Source organism: Danio rerio, chromosome 13 (assembly GCF_052040795.2).
Source record: "Danio rerio strain M-AB ecotype USA chromosome 13, GRCz13ab, whole genome shotgun sequence".
Lineage (NCBI taxonomy): Eukaryota > Metazoa > Chordata > Actinopteri > Cypriniformes > Danionidae > Danio > Danio rerio.
The window spans coordinates 8,882,501-8,905,314 of record NC_141033.1 but is presented as its reverse complement, the minus strand read 5'-3'; the positions used below and the strand labels follow the sequence as shown (position 1 = coordinate 8,905,314).

General features: G+C 36.4%; 1 protein-coding gene and 1 long non-coding RNA gene across 2 annotated transcripts in view; one reads left to right on the top strand and one right to left on the bottom strand.

Moving 5' to 3' along the window:
• prkceb (protein kinase C, epsilon b) overlaps nt 1-22,814 on the top strand; it is a 148,736-nt gene that overhangs the window by 96,945 nt on the left and 28,977 nt on the right. The window contains exon 11 of the mRNA XM_087278906.1: nt 17,490-17,644. Coding sequence (XP_087135032.1) covers nt 17,490-17,644 — 155 coding nt within the window. The remainder of the gene's footprint in view (nt 1-17,489; nt 17,645-22,814) is intronic.
• Nucleotides 1-22,814, bottom strand: part of LOC147834123 (uncharacterized) — a 44,146-nt gene that overhangs the window by 20,136 nt on the left and 1,196 nt on the right. The window lies entirely within an intron of this gene.

Genomic DNA, 22,814 nt, shown 5'->3' with positions numbered 1-22,814 from the left:
TCTCGCAGACGCACGCACACACACACACACACACACACACACACACACACACACACACACACACACACATATACACACGCACAGTTTTAGAATTGGCCCACTTAGACCAAATATTCTGTGAATATTATTTTGCTTGTTACATAATGAGGGATACAGCAACATTTCACTTCTGTCTTAAACATGAATTCATCTGAACTAAAAACAAACTTAGAAAACGTTTTTTTTTTTTTTGGTCAGAAACATTTAAAGGCCTAATGAGTGCAAATTACAAAAAGATTTGACATTTATCTACTGATTTCTTTTTGGACACAGATTGCACACTTGTGGTTTCCAGTGTTTTGCGTTTAATCAGATCTTAAACCGAATGCAGGTGTGTGTTCCTTTCTTTTTTTCTGTTTTCTCTCATCAGCTCTTTGTTGCCTCACACGTAGCATGGCAGGCTGACCTCTTGTTGACATGCTCAGTTTTGCGCTCCATTTCGTGTTCCCTCAATGCCTAATTTGCCATCAGGCACTGCCGAGGACGCCTTTGCCTGGACTTGCTCTGCCCCTCGAACAGCATCAGGGGTCCTGCATTTATACCCACTTAGATAATTGTCCAACCTTGCCATTGCAAGGTTTATAAAATATTAAGTTGAAAAGTAGTCTAAATGGAGTGTGCTAGTAGTAACAGGTCAAGTGTTGCTCAGAAAGATGCATTTTGAAAATGGCCATGGACTCATCTGCTTGATGTGAGATGTGAAACAGTCTATGTAAAGTCCAAGGAGTCAATTTTGTACCTGTTTTGTTATGGACGTTTCTTTGGGGAAATCTAGAATATATTGATAAATTGTGTATAAAATTATCCCCCCACAAAAATACGTTTTTTTTTTTTTTTTTTGGAAATGTCTGTTTGGTAATTGTTTAATTTATTTTAAATGTTTTTTGGCCTAAGCACACTTTTGTATACTTACAGCTAGGCAATGGGTGTCCAGTAGGTGGCAGTAACCAGTTGGAGAATCTCCAGGCAAATATGAAAGAGAGAAAAAATAGTTAGGGGCCGATCACACAGAACAGGCCTTTTTTTCGTTACGGCACTTTTTTTTTATAATTTACTAACGGCTGCGAGTGTTTTGCACACTGCATATGCGCCCTGCGTGCCTTGGGTTTTAACCGCTTGCTGCGACTCGCATTTTTACCATTGCTTGCTAAGAACTCGCAGTTGATAAAAAGTCAACTTTAAGCGGAAAAAGCACATTACGTGAAGAGAGACTTGTTTGTGTGTGTGTGTGTGTGTGTGTGTATATATATATATATATATATATATATATATATATATATATATATATATATATATATATATATATATATATATATTAGTGCTGTCAAAATTAACAAGCGTTAACTCATGCAATTAATTTGAAATTGAAATAGTTAATGCATTTTTTAAAAAATGCAGTTAATGCAGTTGCAGTTTTTTTTTTAGTTTCCTGTTGTGGCCGACATGCGTTCAACGTGCAGAGAAATATGGATAAGACCAAGGAAGTGCGTTTAGAAGGAAAGTTTCAGTATAAAACAATTTATGTCACATCACCAGGTTACACAGTGTTTCATCCAGAGTTTCATACAATTTCGGGTGTTTCCTTTTTAATCCTTAGACTTTAACTGCAGTTCAGCAGTTCACATTTAGCAACATATCGTTCATGCCCCGTGACAATTATTGGATGAAAATTTGAAGTAGGGTCTGCTGGAAGAGTGTAGTTTTAATGGAATTTGGTACCTAATGGCAAACGAAAAGAAAAGGCTCTACATTACTGGACTCGGGTGATCCTTTAAGGTAATCAAAAATCGCTGTTTACATGGTAGACTCTTAATCAGGGTATTATCTTAATCGTAAAATCTGAGTATTGGTGTCCATGTAAATATACTTTGTTTAAGTGCCAGATGATGTCTCAAGCTGTAAAGGACAGCCCATTCCTCTGCCTTTAAGTTGAGTCCATGCGACCTCAAATGTTTCATTAAGTTTGATATGTTTCCCTCCAACATGCAACTTTTGTAAAGCATCTGCTTAACGTTGCTGTGTCAGAATCCTTGCTTGTAAAATACAGCCATACTTTAGAATGCTTAGTTTAGGCATTTTTGATGAACGCGATCGTACATGTTGATGAATCTGAAGGGAGCCGCTCACCGGGTGCACTGTACTGCGCGTGTTGTGTGTGTGTGTGTGTGTATGTGTGCGTGCGTGCATGTGTGCATTTCCTAGCCACAAGAGCAAACGCCTATATATCGCGGATGGTTTCCGTATCCCTCAAAGCTGTTTAGAATTAAATGTTTAGATATGGTGTGACCAAAGTCCCTGTAAGGGATAGTCTAGTCTTTGGTACATGCCTTTGATGTACCCCTTGGTGCTACTTGCTTACTTGTCACAGCACCAGTGGCATCAAAATTAGGCACCGAAATTCATATGCTGATTCAGTAATTCTGCTTGTGAGAGACGGTTCTCACTCTCAGCTCACATCATTCCAAAGAAAAGGTCCACATTGTCCCCCGATTATGTCAACAGACTGGACTTTCTTAGCTACTGGCTTAGTGTAAAGGAGGACTAAGCAAAATTGTTTTTACTTTATAATTAATGTTCTCAACTCACAGCAATACAACTTTCAATGAGTGCAATTGTTTGTATTCATTACTTTATTATTATAAATTTCCAGTTTCCATATCTGCAATGCCTGTATTTTCAAAAATTTTTTTTTTTTTTGCAGTCCACTTAGAATCCAATATAGAAATATTTTATTTTTCTTTATTGGCATTGATTGTTTTGACATTGCAAGGCAGTGGCGCAGTAGGTAGTGCTGTCGCCTCACAGCAAGAAGGTCGCTGGGTTGCTGGTTCGAACCTCTGCTCAGTTGGTGTTTCTGTGTGGAGTTTGTTCTCCCTGCCTTCGTGTGGTTTTCCTCCGGGTGCTCAGGTTTCCCCCACAGTCCAAAGACATGCGGTACAGGTGAATTGGGTTGGCTAAATTGTCCGTAGTGTATGAGTGTTTGTGTGAATGTGTGTGTGGATGTTTCCCAGAGATGTGTTGTGGCTGGAAGGGCATCCGCTGCGTAAAAACTTGCTGGATAAGTTGGTGGTTCATTCCGCTGTGGTGACCCCGGATTAATAAAGGGACTAAGTCGACAAGAAAATGAATAAATGAATGTTTTGACATTCAAATGGCCCTTACACGCCTATGTTTTTATTTCTGTAATAAATATGGCTGTCAAGCCAGGATCTTGATGGTTTATTGTGGGTGTTAAACAAAGTTAAATGAAAATTCTAATAAACAATTATATTTTGAATTGAAATAGTTTTTCGTCCTGCGTTTACGTTAATTTTACATTTGAATTGCCAAAATTACAAGTTTCAGTCTTTTAAATGCAATTGATGTGTGATCAATTGTGTGATTTAAGTGTGATTTAATTAGTTAATCTTTTTGGCGATTGACAGCACTTATTATTTACTAAATTTTCCCTTTTTATGTATTTTATTAACGTCTACCCCCACCTAAACCCTAAACCCAACCATCACAGTAATGTAAAAACAGTAGATGTACCCAGTATTATTTATGCTATCTATTAAATTACCCAATAAATTGTATTTTTTACCACCTACTCCCACCCCAACCCCCGACCCTGTCAAAATAGTAATTATTGTTATACAGTGTCATTAAAAAATGCTGCTATATTAATATACTGTACATATCGCACTTCCAGACGGCTGCATATCCGATCTAGACTTTACCGCCTTCAGCTCTGGCGGTGAGAGCGTCAAAATTCACTACACTGATCTCGTATTTAAAGGAGGTGTTGCCGCATATCAACAAATCAGTTACATTCCTGCATAAAACATGCTTTTTAGCATGAAAATGTTGCACACGTTTTATCAAATTCATTTAACAATGGAAGATCAAGCTGAATGTCGTATGGCTTTGCTCCACTCAATTATCCAATGTGTCCATTTATTCATTCATTCATTCATTCATTTTCTTTTCGACTTAGTCCCTTTATTAATCTTGGGTCGCCACTGCGGTATGAACCGCCAACTTATCCAGCAGTTTTTTACGCAGCAGATGCCCTTCCACCTGCAACCCATCTCTAGAAAACATCTATACACATTCACACTCTTACACTACGGACAATTTAGCTTACCCAATTCACCTGTACCGCATGTCTTTGGACTGTGGGGGAAACCGGAGCACCCAGAGGAAACCCACGCAAACGCAGGGAGAACATGCCAACTCCACACAGAAACGCCAACTGACCCAGCCGAGGCTCGAACCAGCGACCTTCTTGCTGTGAGGCGACAGCACTACCTACTGGGCCACTGCGTCTCTCCAATGTATCCATATGTCTTAAATATTCTGAAGCAGATGAATTGTCGCATAAGATGTTTCTGGTAAATTTGTAAAATTTAATGAGGATTCTCAACTATTGGTAGCAACTGTCATGGGTTTCATTTCGAGGAGAAGCCTTATTTATAGAATGAACGCATACCATGAGCAGAAAGGCTGTTCCTAAAATGTGCATAATGAACAATTTATCATGACTTTCAGACAGCAATCAGCCTCAGGATCACAGTGCAGTTCTTATCCACCTAATTACAGACAAGCAATGTAAATAACATTATACAAGCAGCTCAATAGCATATGGACACTGCGTTTTAGAGAGAGAAATTGAACATTGTCGAAGGTTGTTTATGACTGGATTATTTCCCCCAACTTTGTATAATGTTCTGACTTTTTTTCAATGATCACTTGTTCCACTTCGGTTAGTTTATACTCCCACACCTTTTTTGACTGAGGTGGTGGAAAGACATGTCTTCCTCAGTTTGGCTCATCCATGTTCTTAGACAGAAGGTTGGAGCACTCCCAGATGTCTTGGCCAGGCTGTCTTACATTTGTGTTTAGTAGTTGCTCCATTAATCGCAGTCAGGCTGTCACTTTGTGACATCTGTACAGGCAGTACCTGACACAACTGAACAAGACGAGTACACATAATCTCACATATCACAAAAGCGTGTTTTGATTCAAGAGTCCTTTACTCACTGTTTACAATTGACTTTCAATTAATCAAATCCAGCATGTGATAGCTTTTCAGCACACTTAACAAAATCCCAATGAGTGGTTTATGAATTTTGTTTGCTTCGTCTGTTGAATTCAATGTTTTACTAAATCTAGTACTCTAAAGCAAGCATTTTGTTTTTTAGCTATGCAATTCCAAAAGGATGACATGTATATGTTGAGAGAGATTTGTCTGTCATCATTGTGGGCTTTATAAAGTGAAGAAAGAAGAGAGTTACTTTTAAGTGTTTGCAGTTGTTATATGCTGACAGGACTTTTGCATTGGACTTGCAGTAGTATTTGCCATCAGTAGTATTTTGATACGGCGAGGCAGTGGCACAGTAGGTAGTGCTGTCGCCTCACAGCAAGAAGGTTGCTGGTTCGTACCTCGGCTCAGTTGACGTTTCTGTGTGGAGTTTGCATGTTCTCCCTGCCTTCGTGTGGGTTTCCTCCAGGTGCTCTGGTTTCCCCCACAGTCCAAAGACATGCGGTACAGGTGAATTGGGTAAGCTAAAATTGTCCATAGTGTATGAGTGTGTGTGTGAATGTGTGTGTGGATGTTTCTTAGAGATGGGTTGCGGCTGGAAGGGCATCTGCTGCGTAAAAACTTGCTGGATGAGTTGGCGTTTCATTCTGCTGTGGTGACCCCGGATTAATAAAGGGACTAAGCGGACAAGAAAATGAATGAAAGTATTTTGATATCTTTCATTCTACCTGCAGCTTTTAAAGAGTTTATAATGAACTTTTAACGTCATTACTATTAATATAACTAACATTTCAAAAGTGTCATTATTGTTAAATCCCAAGTGGCAGATTTAGAAAACAAGGAAAGCAAGCGTGAGTCCACAATTCCATAAAGGGTTCATGGGTGCTCTGCTGTAAACAGTAGAGTTAGACTGTTTCAATGTGTTGAAACAGTAAGACAAGGGTATGTCCTAATTTTTTTATGCCAAAAGGGGGTTTGTTCTTGTATAAACTGAGTAAATCACATTTTGGGCAGCACGGTGGTGCACTGATTACAATCATCTCACAGTAAGAAAGTCGCTGGTTCGAGCCCCGGCTGGGTCAGTTGGCATTTCTGTGTGGAGTTTGCATGTTCTCATGGGTTTCCTCCACGTGCGCCGGTTTTCCCCACGGTCCAAAGTCCAAAGACATGCGCTATAGGTGAATTAAGTAAGCTAAAACGGCCGTAGTATATGCGTAAATGGAAGCATATGGATGTTTCCCAGTGATGGGTTGCAGCTGGAAGGGCATTCGCTGCGTAAAACATTTGCTGGATGAGTTGAGGGTTCATTCCGCTGTGGCAACCCCAGATTAAGGGACTAAGCCAAAAAGAAAATGAATAAATCAAATGTTATGCTTAAAATGTGTTTTAGGCAATTTGTTAGAAAAAAAAAAACGAATTGGATAAGCAATAACCCCTTTCACACAGTGATACCGGTAAATTTCTGGAAAATTTCCGGAACGGCTTTACCGTTATTTTCAAAAAAGCGCTGTTCACACAGGCGAGGACGTTACGGAAATTTTCCGGAAAAGAGCATTCACACATCCATTCCAAAATACCGGTAAATTCTGACATCATTCACCACAAATGAGCTTTAAACGGCTGCGCTTGTATTTGTAAACATTTGACTAAATTACAAACTCTGTGGATGATCAATATTGTAAACAACTTTCGCAGGATCACTTTCGCATGTCGAGATGTTCATAATATGTGCATGTGCAGGCGCTCACAGGCAGTACACAGGAACACGCAAAGCTTGAAGTTAAACAAACAACGGCTTATCATAAGCATCTCATCGATGATTATTTACACAGTTGGCATTAAGAAGAACATATGAACATGATCTGACTAACTTCTAGCAGCTAAATGTGTCTGGAAAAATATTCAAAGGCTTTTATCCTCACAAACCGCGCGGACGTAAATGCGTCTGACTGTTGTGATTGGCTAAAGCAGACGTCTCACGTCAGCACGTTCTAGACGTGCACGCGCTTATTACGGGAATCTTCCTTCTGCATTCACACAGCGCAGCATTCCGGCAAATTGCCGGTAATGTTACAACTTCTCTTTCCGGAAAATAGCCAGAACGAATTTACCGGTATTTTCAAAAAGGACCTGTTCACACATACAACCTTTCCGGAGAATTGCCGGCAATTTTCCGGAAAGGTCTGTATGTGTGAAAGGGGCTATTAACATACAAACCAAAATACCACATTTATCTTTTATATTGTATATTTATGTTGTGTTAATTTGTTACTACACTGTAAAAAAATTATTTGTTCACTCAAATTAACTTAGTTAATTCATCTTCTTGCATTGACTCATTTAAGTTGTATGGACGTAATTCTCTTAGTTTCCTCAACTTCCTCAGTGTTTACACTGTAAAAAGTGATTAATTAAAACAAGCAAGTAAATCCATTGCCTTACAAGTGACAAGTTGATTTTAATTTAAAAAAAAAATTAAGAAATTCTGTTGCAACTTGTAACTAAGTTCGTTTAAATTAATTGTTTAGAATTGTGCACATAGTTCATTTACTTAATAATGTTAAGGCAATGGGTATTTAAAGTAAAGTCAACTAAACGCTTTTTTACAGAGCATATAAACTGTCCTACATGCACTCCAAAAACTTAAGTTTGCTGTTTGTAAAATTACTTATTTAAAATGAGAGTTAATTTGAGAGTTTTTTGGGGTCAACCTAACTGATTTATGTTCAATCCACTTAAATTTGTAAAAACCTAAAAGTTAACTAAATTCCTTAATGTTATCCCAACACAAATCGATTGTGTGGATCCCAGCATTTAGTTGACAGAGTTAAATAACTGACCCAACTACTTAATTCAAGCTACTGGAACTTGCAAAATTGTCTTTTAATAGGTTAACTTACATTATAAATTAAAATAATCTCATTTCTTAATTTGTGATAAGATTAATTTGCCTACCCCATTGGCAGATTATTTTGCTTGATTTAAGGAATAACTCACTTCATTTTGTCATATTATTTCTTAAAACAAGACAATATGTTTTGCTTGTCTAGAAAATGCTTCTTGATTTGAGAACTTTTAGATATTTGGACTAGAAACAAGACAAAAAAATCTAAGTAAGAAAAGTATTTTTTGGAGTGTAAGCTAAATCGACAAACACTCTTTTACAGACTGCTTGAGACAGCAAAAACTTACCAGGTTAAGTTGAATTACCAAATTTGTTGTTTCAACTAACAAAATCATGTTGAAAAAACTAAAATACAGAATAATTTTTACAGTGTTTGTATGTTAACATGCAGCTTGAAATGTAAAGATACAGAAGCATGGCAGAATAATTTACCAGGGAAATTGGATACTTTTAAATCATTAGTAGTATTAATATAAATTAGATTAATATATAACTAATATATCATCTTTTTTGTTTATTTTAACAATTATAATTTTTTTTAAAATCATATACCATAATATATCATATAATTTCAACCAAATACACGAGAAACATTTTACATTTTGGGGGCCTTTAAATGCAGCCATTTAAAATTGGGGCTTTAAAAACTTTCATTCATGGATTATCTGCTAATCAGCCGCTCAACAGCCGCTGCAGGGAGGTGCCTCTATGATCCTGTCACAAAGCAGGGCAGCACAACAGGAAAAAGACATTTCCCCAAGCCTCCATGTTAAGAAAACTGAGCTACTACCTCCTCCATATAATTTAAGTTTGTAATGTTTACATGCAACTACATTTCATTACTATTCTACCGTTCAACATGATGTGCCATTTACATTCTGCAGTGTAATGTAACGGCTCCAGAAAACAGAAAGGCAGACGAACAGTTAATCTTTCACACACACACACACCCACACAAAAAAAACAAGACTTCCTCATGGTTGTCTTTATTTAAGAGTATAAATATTGTTGTTATCATATTTATGTAGTTTTAGGTTGCATTCATGTGAAGACAACAGAATACCTAATGCTATTGACACGGCAGGTACATGCTAAGCCCTTTTCATCACCCTTCACTACACAGAGCTTAATAAGCTTTTCTCTGTATAAGCATTCATTATGTGCTCTGAAACACAGTGATTTATATGAAACATAGTGACATGCTCAAACCTGAACAATCATCTGAATGGGCCAATTAAGAACATCATGATAGACAGAGATAGAAAGTAACATGGTTTCTGGATATAAGCGGTGACAAGCAGCTTATACTGCATGTTTGTTGATCTGGGAAAGAAATTCCTGCTCAAGTGACAGGCGTCATCAAGTGAAGAGTGGCAGCTTGTTGGTCTAAATATGTTAAGAGTTGCATGTAATTGGCTTTTCTTCATCAGACAGATATACTGGATCTGTCATAAACAGCGTTTTTGACACCATCAAGAAAAACTCTATAGGTTAATTTCCTTTGCTTTCCAATGTGTGTAATACATTGTTGCAACACCCTTGTGAATACCCTTTTAGGTAAAGTGTCACCCCTGGATACACAAATGTACATTTTTTTTTTTTTTTTTGTTTTTTTGAATGATTGAAGTTTTTATATACACAGTTGCAGTCTGAATTATTAGCCCCCTTTGAAGTTTTTTTTTTTTTTATGTTTCCCAAAGGATGTTTAACATAGCAAGGAAATTTTCACAGTGTGTCTGATAATATTTTTTCTTCTGGAGAAAGTCTTATTTGTTTTATTTTGACTAGAATAAAAGCAGTTTGAATTTTTTAAAAGCCATTTTAAGGTCAAAATTATTAGCTCCTTTAAGCTAATTTTTTTCCGACTGTCTACAGAACAAACCATCGTTATACAATAACTTGTCTAATTACACTAACCTGCCTAGTTACCCTAATTAAAACAGCCTTTAAATGCTACTTTAATGCTACTCTTAAATGCTACTATCATTTTTAGAAATGTGCTGAAAAAAAAAACTTCTCTCTGTTAAACAGAAGCTGGGGAAATAATAAACAGAAAGGCTAAAAAGTCAGGGGGGCTAATAATTTTGACTTCATCTGTATATATATTATTAGCCCCTCTTACCATATATATATATATATATATATATATATATATATATATATATATATATATATATATATATATATATATATATATATATATATAAACTTCAATTGTAAAAGTATATGAGTTATAAATATTTATAAGCAGGTATATTAGTTATAAGGTATATGCGAAGGTACAGTATATGAGTTATAAATATTTATTGAGAGCTAATATAACTTCAGTTTTGTCCTTTTTAAAGGATATAAATGCCATTTCTGAAAATACCAAAGCTATTTTAAATTGTGAAGTTTCACAATATTACTCTTTTAACTATATTTTTAATAAATAAAAAATAAAAACATTGAACCACAAAGAGATTTTCTATTCCTGGGGCTTGTTTGCCACATTAAATGATGTTTTTTTTTTTCCCCGGATAAATTCTAATCCTAATTATTGATGATGTAATGGGCTGGAGAAAGGACTGTTCTCAATAAAACCTTTGCTTTAGGAACTCAGTGCCCTAGCTTTCATCATCTCAGTCCCTTATATAACACACATCAACTGCCATTCACTGAACCTGCTCCAGAATCAAAGAGAAAATGACTGTTTGTGCAGAAAAGGCCCCTATAACAAACCCAGCAAGGGTCTTTTCCATTTAGAAATGTCATGTAATATCACTATTACTTCACACAGAAAATGAAAGCAATATGTATTAACAACAAGTGTTTTTATTAGTGATCTCAGACTTAGCTTTGGGCTTAAGGATAAACATTCCTGATTTATTTCCAGGTCCGCACACACGATAAACTGTACTGAAATGATAATAATTTCCTGTTGCTATTAGCTTCACAAAGCTGCTCACTTGTTAAACTAGTATGGAGTGTGGTAATCTATCTGTAGGGAACAATTAGCATAAATATAAGTGGGGCTCAACTTTAGCCAACACCTATTAACAGAAGAAAAACTCCACTCAGGCTTTTCCCTCCTTCCCTTAGATTACACAATCCCGTCTTTGTCATCATAAAGTATAAAGCAAAATCATGTATAGTTGTGTGTGTTGTGCAAGTTGTACTTTAACACCCATTCATATGCAGTGCAGATGAAAGCTTAGAGATATACACTTTGTTAGACTGGCTTGTTGGGTCTCGGTGGTTATCTGTCGATCGGGCCTTTTCTCTTGCATGGCGCGGGGACGCCAGTATCTGTACATTTCTAATTAGAGGCAGGAAATGTTTATTGGCATTTGATTGGGTGGGCCTTTGCTGTGACTCTGGGCACATTTTAAACAAACTATTTCAGCATCCTGTTTAAATTCGCTTTCATAGCATTGGGACAGGCAGGGCAGACTGGCTCACAATTACATAAGATGACAATGAAATCCTGATTTTGAAACATTTTATTCGTATCGCTAAAGTTAGACTTGTAATGGCTGAAAATGTCACCCACAAGAGGAAACAAAGGTGGATAGGAGTCATGGAATTAGATTGATTCATTTCAACCTTATGGACTTGTCAGTCAATTTTATTTATTTATTTATTTATGGATTTACGTATGGATTATTAATGGTTCGTATTAATTTTTTTACAACTCTATTTTAATAATAATAATAATAATAATAAAAGTAATAATAATAATTCCTTACATTTATATAGCACTTTTCTAGACGCTCAAAGTGCTGTACTCAATGGGGGAATCTCCTCATCCACCACCAGTGTGCAGCATCCACCTGAATGACGTGATGGCAGCCATATTGCGCCAGACCACACACCACACACCAGCTGATTGGTGGAGAGGGGACAGAGTGATGAAGCCAATTATGATATGGGGATGGTTAGGAGGCCATGGTTGACAGGCCAGTGGGCAAATTTTGCCAGGATGCCGGGGTTAAACCCCTACTCTTTTTTGAAGGACATCCTTGGATGTTTATTGACCACAGAGAGTTAGGACCTCGGTTTAACAACTCATCCGAAAGACGGCGCTCACTGAGCAGTATAAAGTCCTCTTCACTATACTGGGGCATTAGGACCCACACAGACTACAGGTTGAGCACCACCAACACCACTTCCGGCTGCAACCTAGCTTTCCCATGTGGTCTCCCATCCAGGTACTGACCGGGCGCAGCCCTGCTTCAGTGGGTGACCATGTGAGAGTTGCAGAGAGCTAGCTGCCGGCTAGTAAATAATTTACGCACAAAAATAGTAACACTCAGAACTTTCAATGTCCTTAATGATTTATTTTTCATTAAATATTTATTGATATATTTATTATTCTGTTTAAAGGCATTTAAACATTTTATTTTTTTATAATTGTTTTAGTAGATTGTGGCATTTTTTTCAAGTTAGGTAAAAAAAAATCTAATACTTGCTTTATTTGTGTTTTATGCTTATACAAATTATCGTCTATTTGTGAGTAAATTAAGCAGCTATATAGTTTTGTGAGTATTTTAATGGATTGTGGTTTGTCAGAATGAGTGCATTTAAAAAAGGTCAAAATAGTTGCATCATTTCATAGCTCGAAATAGGGCTGGGCGATGCATCGATTTTTCCTGCTCAATTTTTTCAATGACTTTCCATACCATGTGTTGAGTCTCGTGACCCCGCTCTGTTAAGGTTAATTTATACTTATTATATTATGATTTATATTTATTATATTATTTTAATATCATACTTCTGCCAATCGCACACGTACGGTCCGGCACAGCTCAAAAAATGTAACCACACGTCACAAAGATGCGTAGCACAAGCTTTGTGATTGATCGATTTGTTAGCCGTGACGAGGGTGGATGGCGCAAAGAGCCATGTTTTAGGCAATGTGCGTTTCAAATTTTTTTAATAGTTTTTTAACGTTGATGTTTAATAAATAAAACCCTAGATAGTAGATAGTGTGTGTTTACTTCAATTATTTTAAAATCAATCAATGCACCCTACTTTCAAAAATACTGTGTGTACAAAACTTGTCAGTGAACTATGAGGGCAAAAACATTTGCGAGATTTTGATTTTAAGACAAATCGCTCAGGCCTAGCTTGAAAGATAGTTCATAACGGAGGAATTTCTAGATCTACTGAAAGTGAGCACCCTGGTGCATAAAAAATGCCATTTTGTAAACAAACTAGCATATCAAGGGTTACTATTCTATAAAGTAATGAACGTTTGATAATTATGTATGATTAGAACTGATGCAAGTAGGAAAAAAATGTAATATGTTATATGTTTTTGGACATGGACATTTCTTGGACCAGAGTGATGTTTTTTGTTATTTTTATTGTTTTTCCCAACAAATAAACATGCAGTTCAGATGCTGAAACCTTAGAAAGTGCCGTCTGAAATTTCCATCAAAAATTATTATTATTTTTTTGCGTCCTTTGATTACGTTGAGATATTTCACTTTAAAGACCAGAAAAATTACTTATTCTTTGCCATAAAAGTGATATTACAGAGCATACCCACAGGAACGTGATAAAAATGCTCATTTTAAAGGAAAATTTCTCAATGCATTTAAATGTTTTTGCATCTAAACTCTTTATATACAAAACATAAATGCCTCAAAATGAGTGTTGTTGTTTATCTTCGACACATCCAAGACTGTAATTAAATTATTATATGAACAGTAAACACCTTCATATTTTGTCTAAAATGTATAACTCTACTTTTTCTGAAGTTTTTCCTCATATTTTCAGATGTTAAACAATAATTTAAAGTATCCTTCTCCGTTGTTATCTACTTTTTACAGAAAGTACCTTGCTATACAGTGAAAATCTGGTGATAAACAAGTTCTTCTCCATTGTTTCCATCATATAGTCAAAAGAACAATGTCTATGAGTTTGTGTGCTCACAGTTCAGCATATTTCCTGAGCCGATCTGTGCGTCTGCTGACTAGAACATGAGTCACATAGCTGGACTTGCAGTATGTGTGGGTTTGATATACATCTTGATTTTTTGAAATGATGTGCATGACCCACTGAAGATAATGAGTTATATACTATTCAGGCGAACAGGGCAATGGGTTCATGTTTTCTGAGAACTGCTGGCTGCTATAGGTCTGTTTTCCCTGAACTTTGTTTTGATTTTTAACTTCAGTTTCGTTTTTTTTTTTTTTTTAATCGCATTCTTTCAAAACATATTCCCCGCTCTGTTATGATGATTCTGGGAATGTAAATGATTCTGTGATTAAATAAACAAATTACAACAGAATTGTAAAAAAAAAATTATATATATATATATATATATATATATATATATATATATATATATATATATATATATATATATATATATATATATATATATATATATATACACACACACACATTTTTGTTTAACAGAAATAAGATTTTTTTTCGACACATTTCTAAACATAATAGTTTTAATAACTCCTAATTTCTAATAACAGATTTATTTTATCCTTGCCATGATGACAGTAAATAATTTTATTTTTATCATTTATTATTTTAAATAAAATATTTGACTAGATATTTTTAAGACACTTCTATACAGCTTAAAGTGACCTTTAAAGGCTTGACTAAGTTAAGTAGGTTAACAAGGCAGGTTAGGGTAATTAGGCAAGTTACTGTATAACGATGGTTTGTTCTGTTGACCAGGGGTTCTCAAACTTTTCACCTCGGAACTCTCAGAATAAAAATGCCAATGACTCGCGATCCCCACTATTTTCGGAAGTGGTTATAATCATACGAACGTTGCACACAACCCACACAAACCAATAGGCCTATATAAACACAAGCATATTGGCAACACAAAAAAGTGCAACAGTCTTACAACCATATCATTTTTTCTAATTATTTAATATTAACCTCACCTAATGAGACTGGTGGGCACAATATTTAAGTCTTTTCTGGGTTTATTTTGTAGACTGCCACTTAAAGATCATCCTTCATGTTCAGCCTTGGCCTGTATTTATTTTAGATGAATGTGAGTGCTGTAAAGGTGTCAGTAAGTTTAGCTAGTGCCGTAAAATCAATCTAGTGCAACTGACGCTATTGCTCTGTCGTTAATATAATGTAAAAACCCTAGGGGTTGCAATCCAATGTAAAAAAAAAAACAAACCAAAAAAATTAAAAAAATTAAAAAAATAATAAATTATGACTATGTTTGGATATTGTATTTTTTCTGTAACTATTTTTTTATCTTCTTTAGGTTATGGATTAACAATGGTCATTTTAAAAGTTTAATCAAATTTATTAGATTTTTGGAAATCATCAAGCGACCCACTCTCATTGTCCTGTGTCCCCCCATGGGGTACCGACCCCCACATTTGAGAACCACTGCTGTAGACTATCGAAAAAAAAAATATAGCTTAAAGGGGCTAATAATTTTGACCTTAAAATGGTTTTTAAAAAATTAAAACTGCTTTTATTCTAGCCGAAATAAAACAAATAAGACTTTCTACCGAAGAAAAATATTATCAGAAATACTATGAAAATATCCTTGCTCTGTTAAACATCATTTGGGAACTATTTTAAATTATAATAATAAAAGATTCTTAATATTGGTATTTTCACATGCATTTTGCATTCTTTTTTCAGTTTTTCAGTTGTAGTTATACTGGGTTTTTGTTTTTGTGGCTTTTGTTGTTAGATGTAGTAACTTGGTGTACTTTCTGTCTGTTGCGTCAGTGTTGTATATATGGGAACAGAAAAAAATAAGTAACACTTTATTTTGATGGTTTAATTGAGTATTAGTAGACTGTCTGCTTAATATCTGCTGATACGGCTCCTTCAACAGACATTTAACTGAAAAGAAACTTTGCAAGTACATGTAAACTTACACTAACCCTAACAGGCTACTTATAATCTAATGAGATTTAGTTGGCATGTGGATGCAATGTAGCTTATATTTAACAAAAGGAACATCAAAATAAAGTGTGACTAAAAATATAGTGTTTCCTTCCTAAATATATTTTTAATATAAGTAAAGCATACACATTGAAAGTACAATGTAGTTCAAATGGCCGAATTCAGTACTTAATAGAAAAAAAAGTACAAATAAAGATGGAGTCAATTGTATTACAAAGTTCAAATGCTTAAATAAAAAATAAAGAACTTTTTGCACATTTTACATAGTTCTATTCATGAAATTAACTTAAAAAAACCTGCATGCAAAAACTTTACAAAAATATTGACTTACTGCTATTATAAGAATATGAAAATGAGATCAAACAATGTTTTAATGAATTTGTATTGAATTCTTTCTGTTATTCATTTCTATTAAAAGTTAATGATGTTTAGTTTGGACTGTATGTGAATTTACACTACCTGACAAAAGTCTTGTCATTGATCCCAGTTGTAAGAGCAACAAATAATAACTTGACTTTTAGTTGATCATTTGTAAAAATGTCAGAAGGTAGATTTTATGAATAACGAATAATCTGTTGAGCTGCATCCCAATCATCACAAATACTGCAGAAGACCTATCGGGACCTGCATGGACCCAAGATTCTCACAGAAATCAGTCACGTTTGGTAAAGGAAAAATGATGGTTTGGGATTACATTCAGTATGGGGGTGTGCAGGAGATCTGCATAGAGGATGGCAACATCAACAGCCTGAGGTTTCAGGACATTTGTGCTGCCCATTACATTACAAACTACAGGAAAGGGCAAATCTAAAAAAGGATAGCGCTCCTTCTCACACTTCAGCCTCCACATCAAAGTTGCTGAAACCAAAGAAGGTCAAGGCGCTCCAGAATTGGCCAGCCCAGTCACCAGAATGAACATTATTGAGTATGATGGGGTAAGATGAAGGAGGAGGCATTGGAGATGAATCCAAAGAATCTTGATGAACTCTGGGAGCCCTGCAAGAACGCTTTCTTTGCCATTCCAGAGGACTTTATTAATTTGTTTGATTCAATTGATTTGAGTCATTGCAGAGATGTATGGATGCAGTCGTCCAAGCTCATTGGAGTCAAACACAATATTATATTTTTCCACTGCACCATTACTTCTACACTTCTTCACTGTACACTATTTCTGTTAAGTGACAAGACTTTTGTCCAAGCAAAGTCAGACCTCACTGTCCTAATTAAATATTTAAAAATCAAGGCATGATCATATTTTATGTTTGGTCAGATAAGCGTACTCCAGAGGCCTTTCCCTTTTATATAAGCCACTTCTGATACCAAACAATCAACTAGAAGTCAAGTTATTATTTGCTGGTGCTAAAACTTGGATAGGCGACAAGACTTTTGTCAGATATTCGAATGTAACAAAAAACGTTCATGAGATTTTTCATTAAAATTATTCAGTCTAATCTTTAAATCTTTACTTTATTAGTTTTATATCAGTCTCAAAATGTCTCAAAACAATTTTACAATATCAAAAGTAACACAAATGTTTGTCAGGCTTCACAGATTATTGATTGAACAAACAAAACTTTTGGAATGGGTTAAGTATTTAATATGTTTGTTGTTGTGTTTTCTTTTCAGGACCGTTTGTTCTTTGTTATGGAATATGTGAACGGTGGAGACCTGATGTTCCAGATACAACGATCCCGCAAATTTGATGAAGCTCGTTCCCGGTTTTACGCTGCTGAAGTGACCTCAGCCCTCATGTTCTTGCACCACAACGGGGTCATTTACAGGTAATTTCACTACAAGTCCAAAGGTCAAGTACCATTTGGCCACTGTTTGGTTCCAACCCGCAAACCTCTTCTGTTTGTCTGACCGATAGACATAGCATCATTGTTAAGCAACCAGAAGAATGGAACATCTTTAAACATCTCAGGCAAAATATCATTGTAAGAGACAAAAGATGAATTCCAAATCTCGGGAAATTTGAGTCTGATAATTTTTTGGACAGAAAATTAGCCATCCGTTCCAAGTGTTTGCTCAAGTTTAATCCGGAATCCAGATCATTTATTTTCTCTGAGGCCTGTCACGCAATCCTGCACAGATTAGGTCTGATGAAATGGAGTCTGTATCACATGAACTGGCTCTGGCATGGTGTGTTGTATTTTGCCTAGAGACAGGAGTCCTTGTCTCCCTTGTTTACCTCAGGTTGTTTACTTTGATGAGCTATGTGCAATGATTTATTCGTTCCCAGACAGTTTGTTTACCCTCTCAATTGTGTGTCATTAACCACACACAACGGGCAGTGCTTCTGGGGCTGGAAAGCCAGGCTTTTCTTGGGATCGTTTTTGCCCATCGCTGCTTTCTTTTTAAATCGTTATCTACTCTTACAGTCCAAAAATATCAGAAGTTTGCACATTGTTTACATGCAGCTCTATTTTGCATTGTTGATAGCATGTTTTAATGTAAAACAACAAAAGAAAATGGCATATAATCTACATGCAAATAATGTTTTTGAACACACTGTGCATCCGGAAAGTATTCATAGCGCTTCACTTTTTCCACATTTGTTTATGTTCATGATTTGAAAAGGCATACACCTGTCTATATAAGGGTCCAGGGTTGACAGTGCATGTCAAAGCACAAACCAAGCATGAAGACAAAGGAATTATCTGTAGACCTACGAGACAGGATTGTCTTGAGGCACAAGGCTAGGGAAGGTTACAGTAAAATCTCTGCTGTTCTGAAAGTTCCAATGAGCACAGCGGCCTCCATCATCCGTAAGTGGAAGATGTTTGAAACCACCAGTGCTCTTCCTAGAGCTGACCGGCCATCTAAGCTGAGTGATCAGGGGAGAAGGGCCTTAGTCAGGGAGGTGATCAATAACCCGATGGTCACTCTGTCTGAGCTCCAGCGTTCTTCTGTGGAGAGAGGAGAACCTTACAGAGAGACAACCATCTGTGCAGCAATCCACCAATCAGGTCTGTATGTTAGAGTGGCCAGACAGAAGCCAGTCCCCGCCTGTAATTTGCCAAAAGGCATCTGAAGAACTCTCAGACCATAAGAAACAAAATTCTCTGGTCTGATGAGACTAAAATTGAACTCTTTGGAGTGAATGAAAGATGTTATACATGGACAAAACCAGGCATAGCTCATAACCAGGCTAATACCATCCCTACAGTGAAGCATGGTGGTGGCAGCATCATGCTGTGGGGATGTTTTTCAGCAGCAGGAACTGGAAGACTAGTCAGGATAGAGGGAAAGATGAATGCAGCAATGTACAGAGACATCCTGAATGAAAACCTGCTTCAGAGTGCTCTTGACCTCAGACTGGGGCGACGGTAATAAATTAATTTAATACATTTTGGAATAAGGCTGTAACATAAAAAAATGTGGAAAAAGTGAAGTGCTATGAATACTTGCCAGAAACACTGTATACTTCCAAAATGGTGAATATTAAAAATGATTATAGATTAATTTACTGCATAATTGTATGCATGATTGAACACTACACAATAAAACAGCACATTCAAGCATGTGATGTTTGTAAAGTTTGGCTACTTCACTGTACAACCACTAAATAATGTCCATTATACCAGTATTTTTTAGGTAGCATGACTTCTAAATGACAAGTTAAATGTTTAAAAAAGGTCAACTGAATCAGTATTACAGGTTCACTTGCCATTACACTGCAATATTATGCTATTTTTAGAGAGCATGACTATAAAATTATTATTTTAAATCTGTAAAAAGACAATCTGTTATTTAAACATGCAGTTTGTATGTTTAACACCGGGTGGTTGAACTAGGTTTTGCATTCCTGGATCAAAACAAACGCAAACGCAGGTTGCCAGATTGACGACCAAGGAGCGAGTGTTATGATCAAGCATATTGTTAGGACACAGTGTCACAATGTAACCTTCTTACCTAATGTTTACATTCGTAATATTTATAATATTTGCTAGATAATAACCTCATGTGGAGCTCTGAATCTGCGTCTCATCTCGGAGTCTGCTTTTGTCCACTGGAGGTCGCATTTCGGTCACTGGTGCATGCTTTAAGAGCCTTTCTGAATAAATGAAATGTGCAGTTTTCCGTGAAGGCAACCAGTAGTGCTGAATAATAATTGGCTAAACTGGTAGTAGTCGGGGTTAAGGGAAGTCAAACAGCTCAGGATAACTTAAAACAGGGACCACAAGTCTCTGATCTTCATCAAATTTTCCATAGTCATCTTAGCAACACAAACAATGCTGTCACCTCAACTGAAACTCCACCTCTGCTTTCATTTGATTGGAGAATGAAAAAGACGCGACTGATACAGCCTGCTTTTTCCCACGCAGAGTTGACTTTTTCTAACTGTGGGCGCACACCTCGCAATGGCAAAAACATAGAAAAAAAGCGACTCTCAACGCAAAAAACGTTAGTCACCCAGAAGTAATTCAGAGTAAAGCAAGTGCTCCTTCACATTGAGAGGAGCTGATCTGGGATCAGGTTATCATATGGAGCGCGTCCATATGATTGCATATGAAGGGTGATGATCGACACACAGCTTTAATGGAAAGAAAGTGAATGCAGACATTTTTATATTCATTTCAGCGTGCTTTCAAGATGAAAATACACGAGAAATATGGGAAAATACTTAATGATAGGATGATAGAGGAATAAAATGGTAAAATACAGGAGAATCTGGAGAAAATGGGAGCGTTGACAAGGATGAAATGGTACAGGAATGGTTTGTGGAAAAACTGTTTTGCGAGATTACGCAAAACATCTTTGCAAGGGAACTCAAAACCATAAAATATATATATATATTTTCCTATGTCTGTTTTTTTGTCTCCCACTCAGTTTTTTAAATCTCCCACCTAGGGCTGGGCGATTTTTCAAATTTTTTTCGATTAATTCGAATTTACGTTTTAAGATTTAATTTTAAATCAAATCGAGAAATCGTGATAAAAAAAAAAAAATTATATATATATATATATATATATATATATATATATATATATATATATATAATACATTATAATGGAATCAATGCGCCTTGGTTCACTCTATGAAGCAGGAAGCACACCAGAAGCGACTCTCGGCGACCCGCCGTGCAGCACCACGCAGCGTTATGGATTTTAGAATTCTAAACAGGTTTCTATACACACACCGGCACCGCCCAGCCACGATTCACGAAGCAGTTCATATTTCAGCACCGCCACAGAGCGCCATCTGATTAGTTTCATGTTAAATATCATGGGAATGTGCGCGTTTGGTGTGTGATAGTTTAAATGTCATGTGCGCGCCGTGTTGCGGCGCTTCTGGTGTACGACCTGCTTGAATGCCTGTTAAAGCCTGAAGTCATGTAGGATTTTACTTGTTGCATTAGTCTGAGTCACATCTGTGGGGATTGTCAAGACATTCCCTCATCAAGTCGATAAACTCGATCTCAACATGTATGAAGGTCGCAAAAGCCTGCCATGTGAAAAACCGCGCCGATCATTTGGTTTGAACACAAGCCGAGGTGAGGGCCAGTAGCAGTGAAAATGAAAGCACCCGCCCCCATGACGTCATTTAGCGGATCTAGTTGAAAACCAGATAGATCAGGCAGCATAATACAGAGAGTGGAGCAAAGCGCATCCAATGATCAGTATTTAAAAGGGGAAAAAGAAAAATAGATTAAATATATTAATTTATATTAGACACACATCTGGTACTTGTATTTGCTCCTGCTATACAGTACGTCCACAACTTCACACATTGGGTTAAATTAGGCTTTACAGTTTCCATGTTCAGTCCTTTTCTTCAACTGTATCTTTTTAAGAAAAAGACAGCAGCTTTACAACCTGTCATTCAATCAGAAGACAAAGTCAAAGCCGAGCTGACAGCCAATCTTTCCTAGGCTCAGCAAAACTTGCAAAAAATACCTCTGTATTCCTGCAACTGCAATATTTACACAAATATTTCTTATTCAAATCTTCAGCAACGCTATTTAACTCGTGAATTTGTTTTACATTTATTTACACCTTGACCGATTTTTGTATGAGATGGCCATTAAAAATACAATGCTGCTTAACCAGATGGTTTTTTAAGTTACTTTTAAAGAGAATGTTACTTCAGTCATGTTGTTGTAATGTTTTGAGAAGACCAGTAACACAATAAAAAAATCGAAATCGTGAATCGGTCAAACTTTATAAAAGAACTAGTTTTTTTTTTTTTTTGCCAAATCGCTCAGCCCTACTTTCACCCATTTTTTCCTCCACCATCACGTCCCTTCCGGGTCTTTGTATAATATAGATTTACCATTAATCCATCATAACCATTGTATTCATGGCAAACACAGCTTCATCTGTCATTTCACAGTTAAATAATGTGTACAACACCAGCATTAAAATACAGCTGCACATACACAACATGACACCTTATTATATTTTTGGACTGGATCCCAAGAACATGCAACACACATTCATTTGTCATTCTACAGATTCAACTTGTCATTTTGTAGTTGGTTCAACAGATGTCACGAATCACTTGGCTTCGAGTCATCGTGACCCTTACTTCCTGTTGCCCTTCTGGTCCTCGTTGAACCCAGTGACTTTAGTTTCCTCACCCACCCATTCTCTGCCTATAGTCCTGGGCTCTTTCTGGGCTTGGGCAGGAAGAATCTCATTTGGAGTTTAATGTTGTATTGAATTCAATTCATCTCCTCCTCAAGACAGCCTTCCTGAACCCAGACTTTCAGAGACTGAAGGGAAATGGGGTTTTGAAAGTAGGACACTTTAGGCAAATATGTCAAGCAGAGGTCCAACGGTTTTAACTGCACAGAGTTTATTGTTTTTTCCCTTCTAAGTAACAATAATCTCAACTCTTGGCTACTCTAGAGACTCCTACATGGCATGTTTAAAAATATTGAAATGGAACTATTGGTTAACTGTCTTAGTTTGAATTGGAAGATTAAAAGAAAAAAAAAAGTGAGTT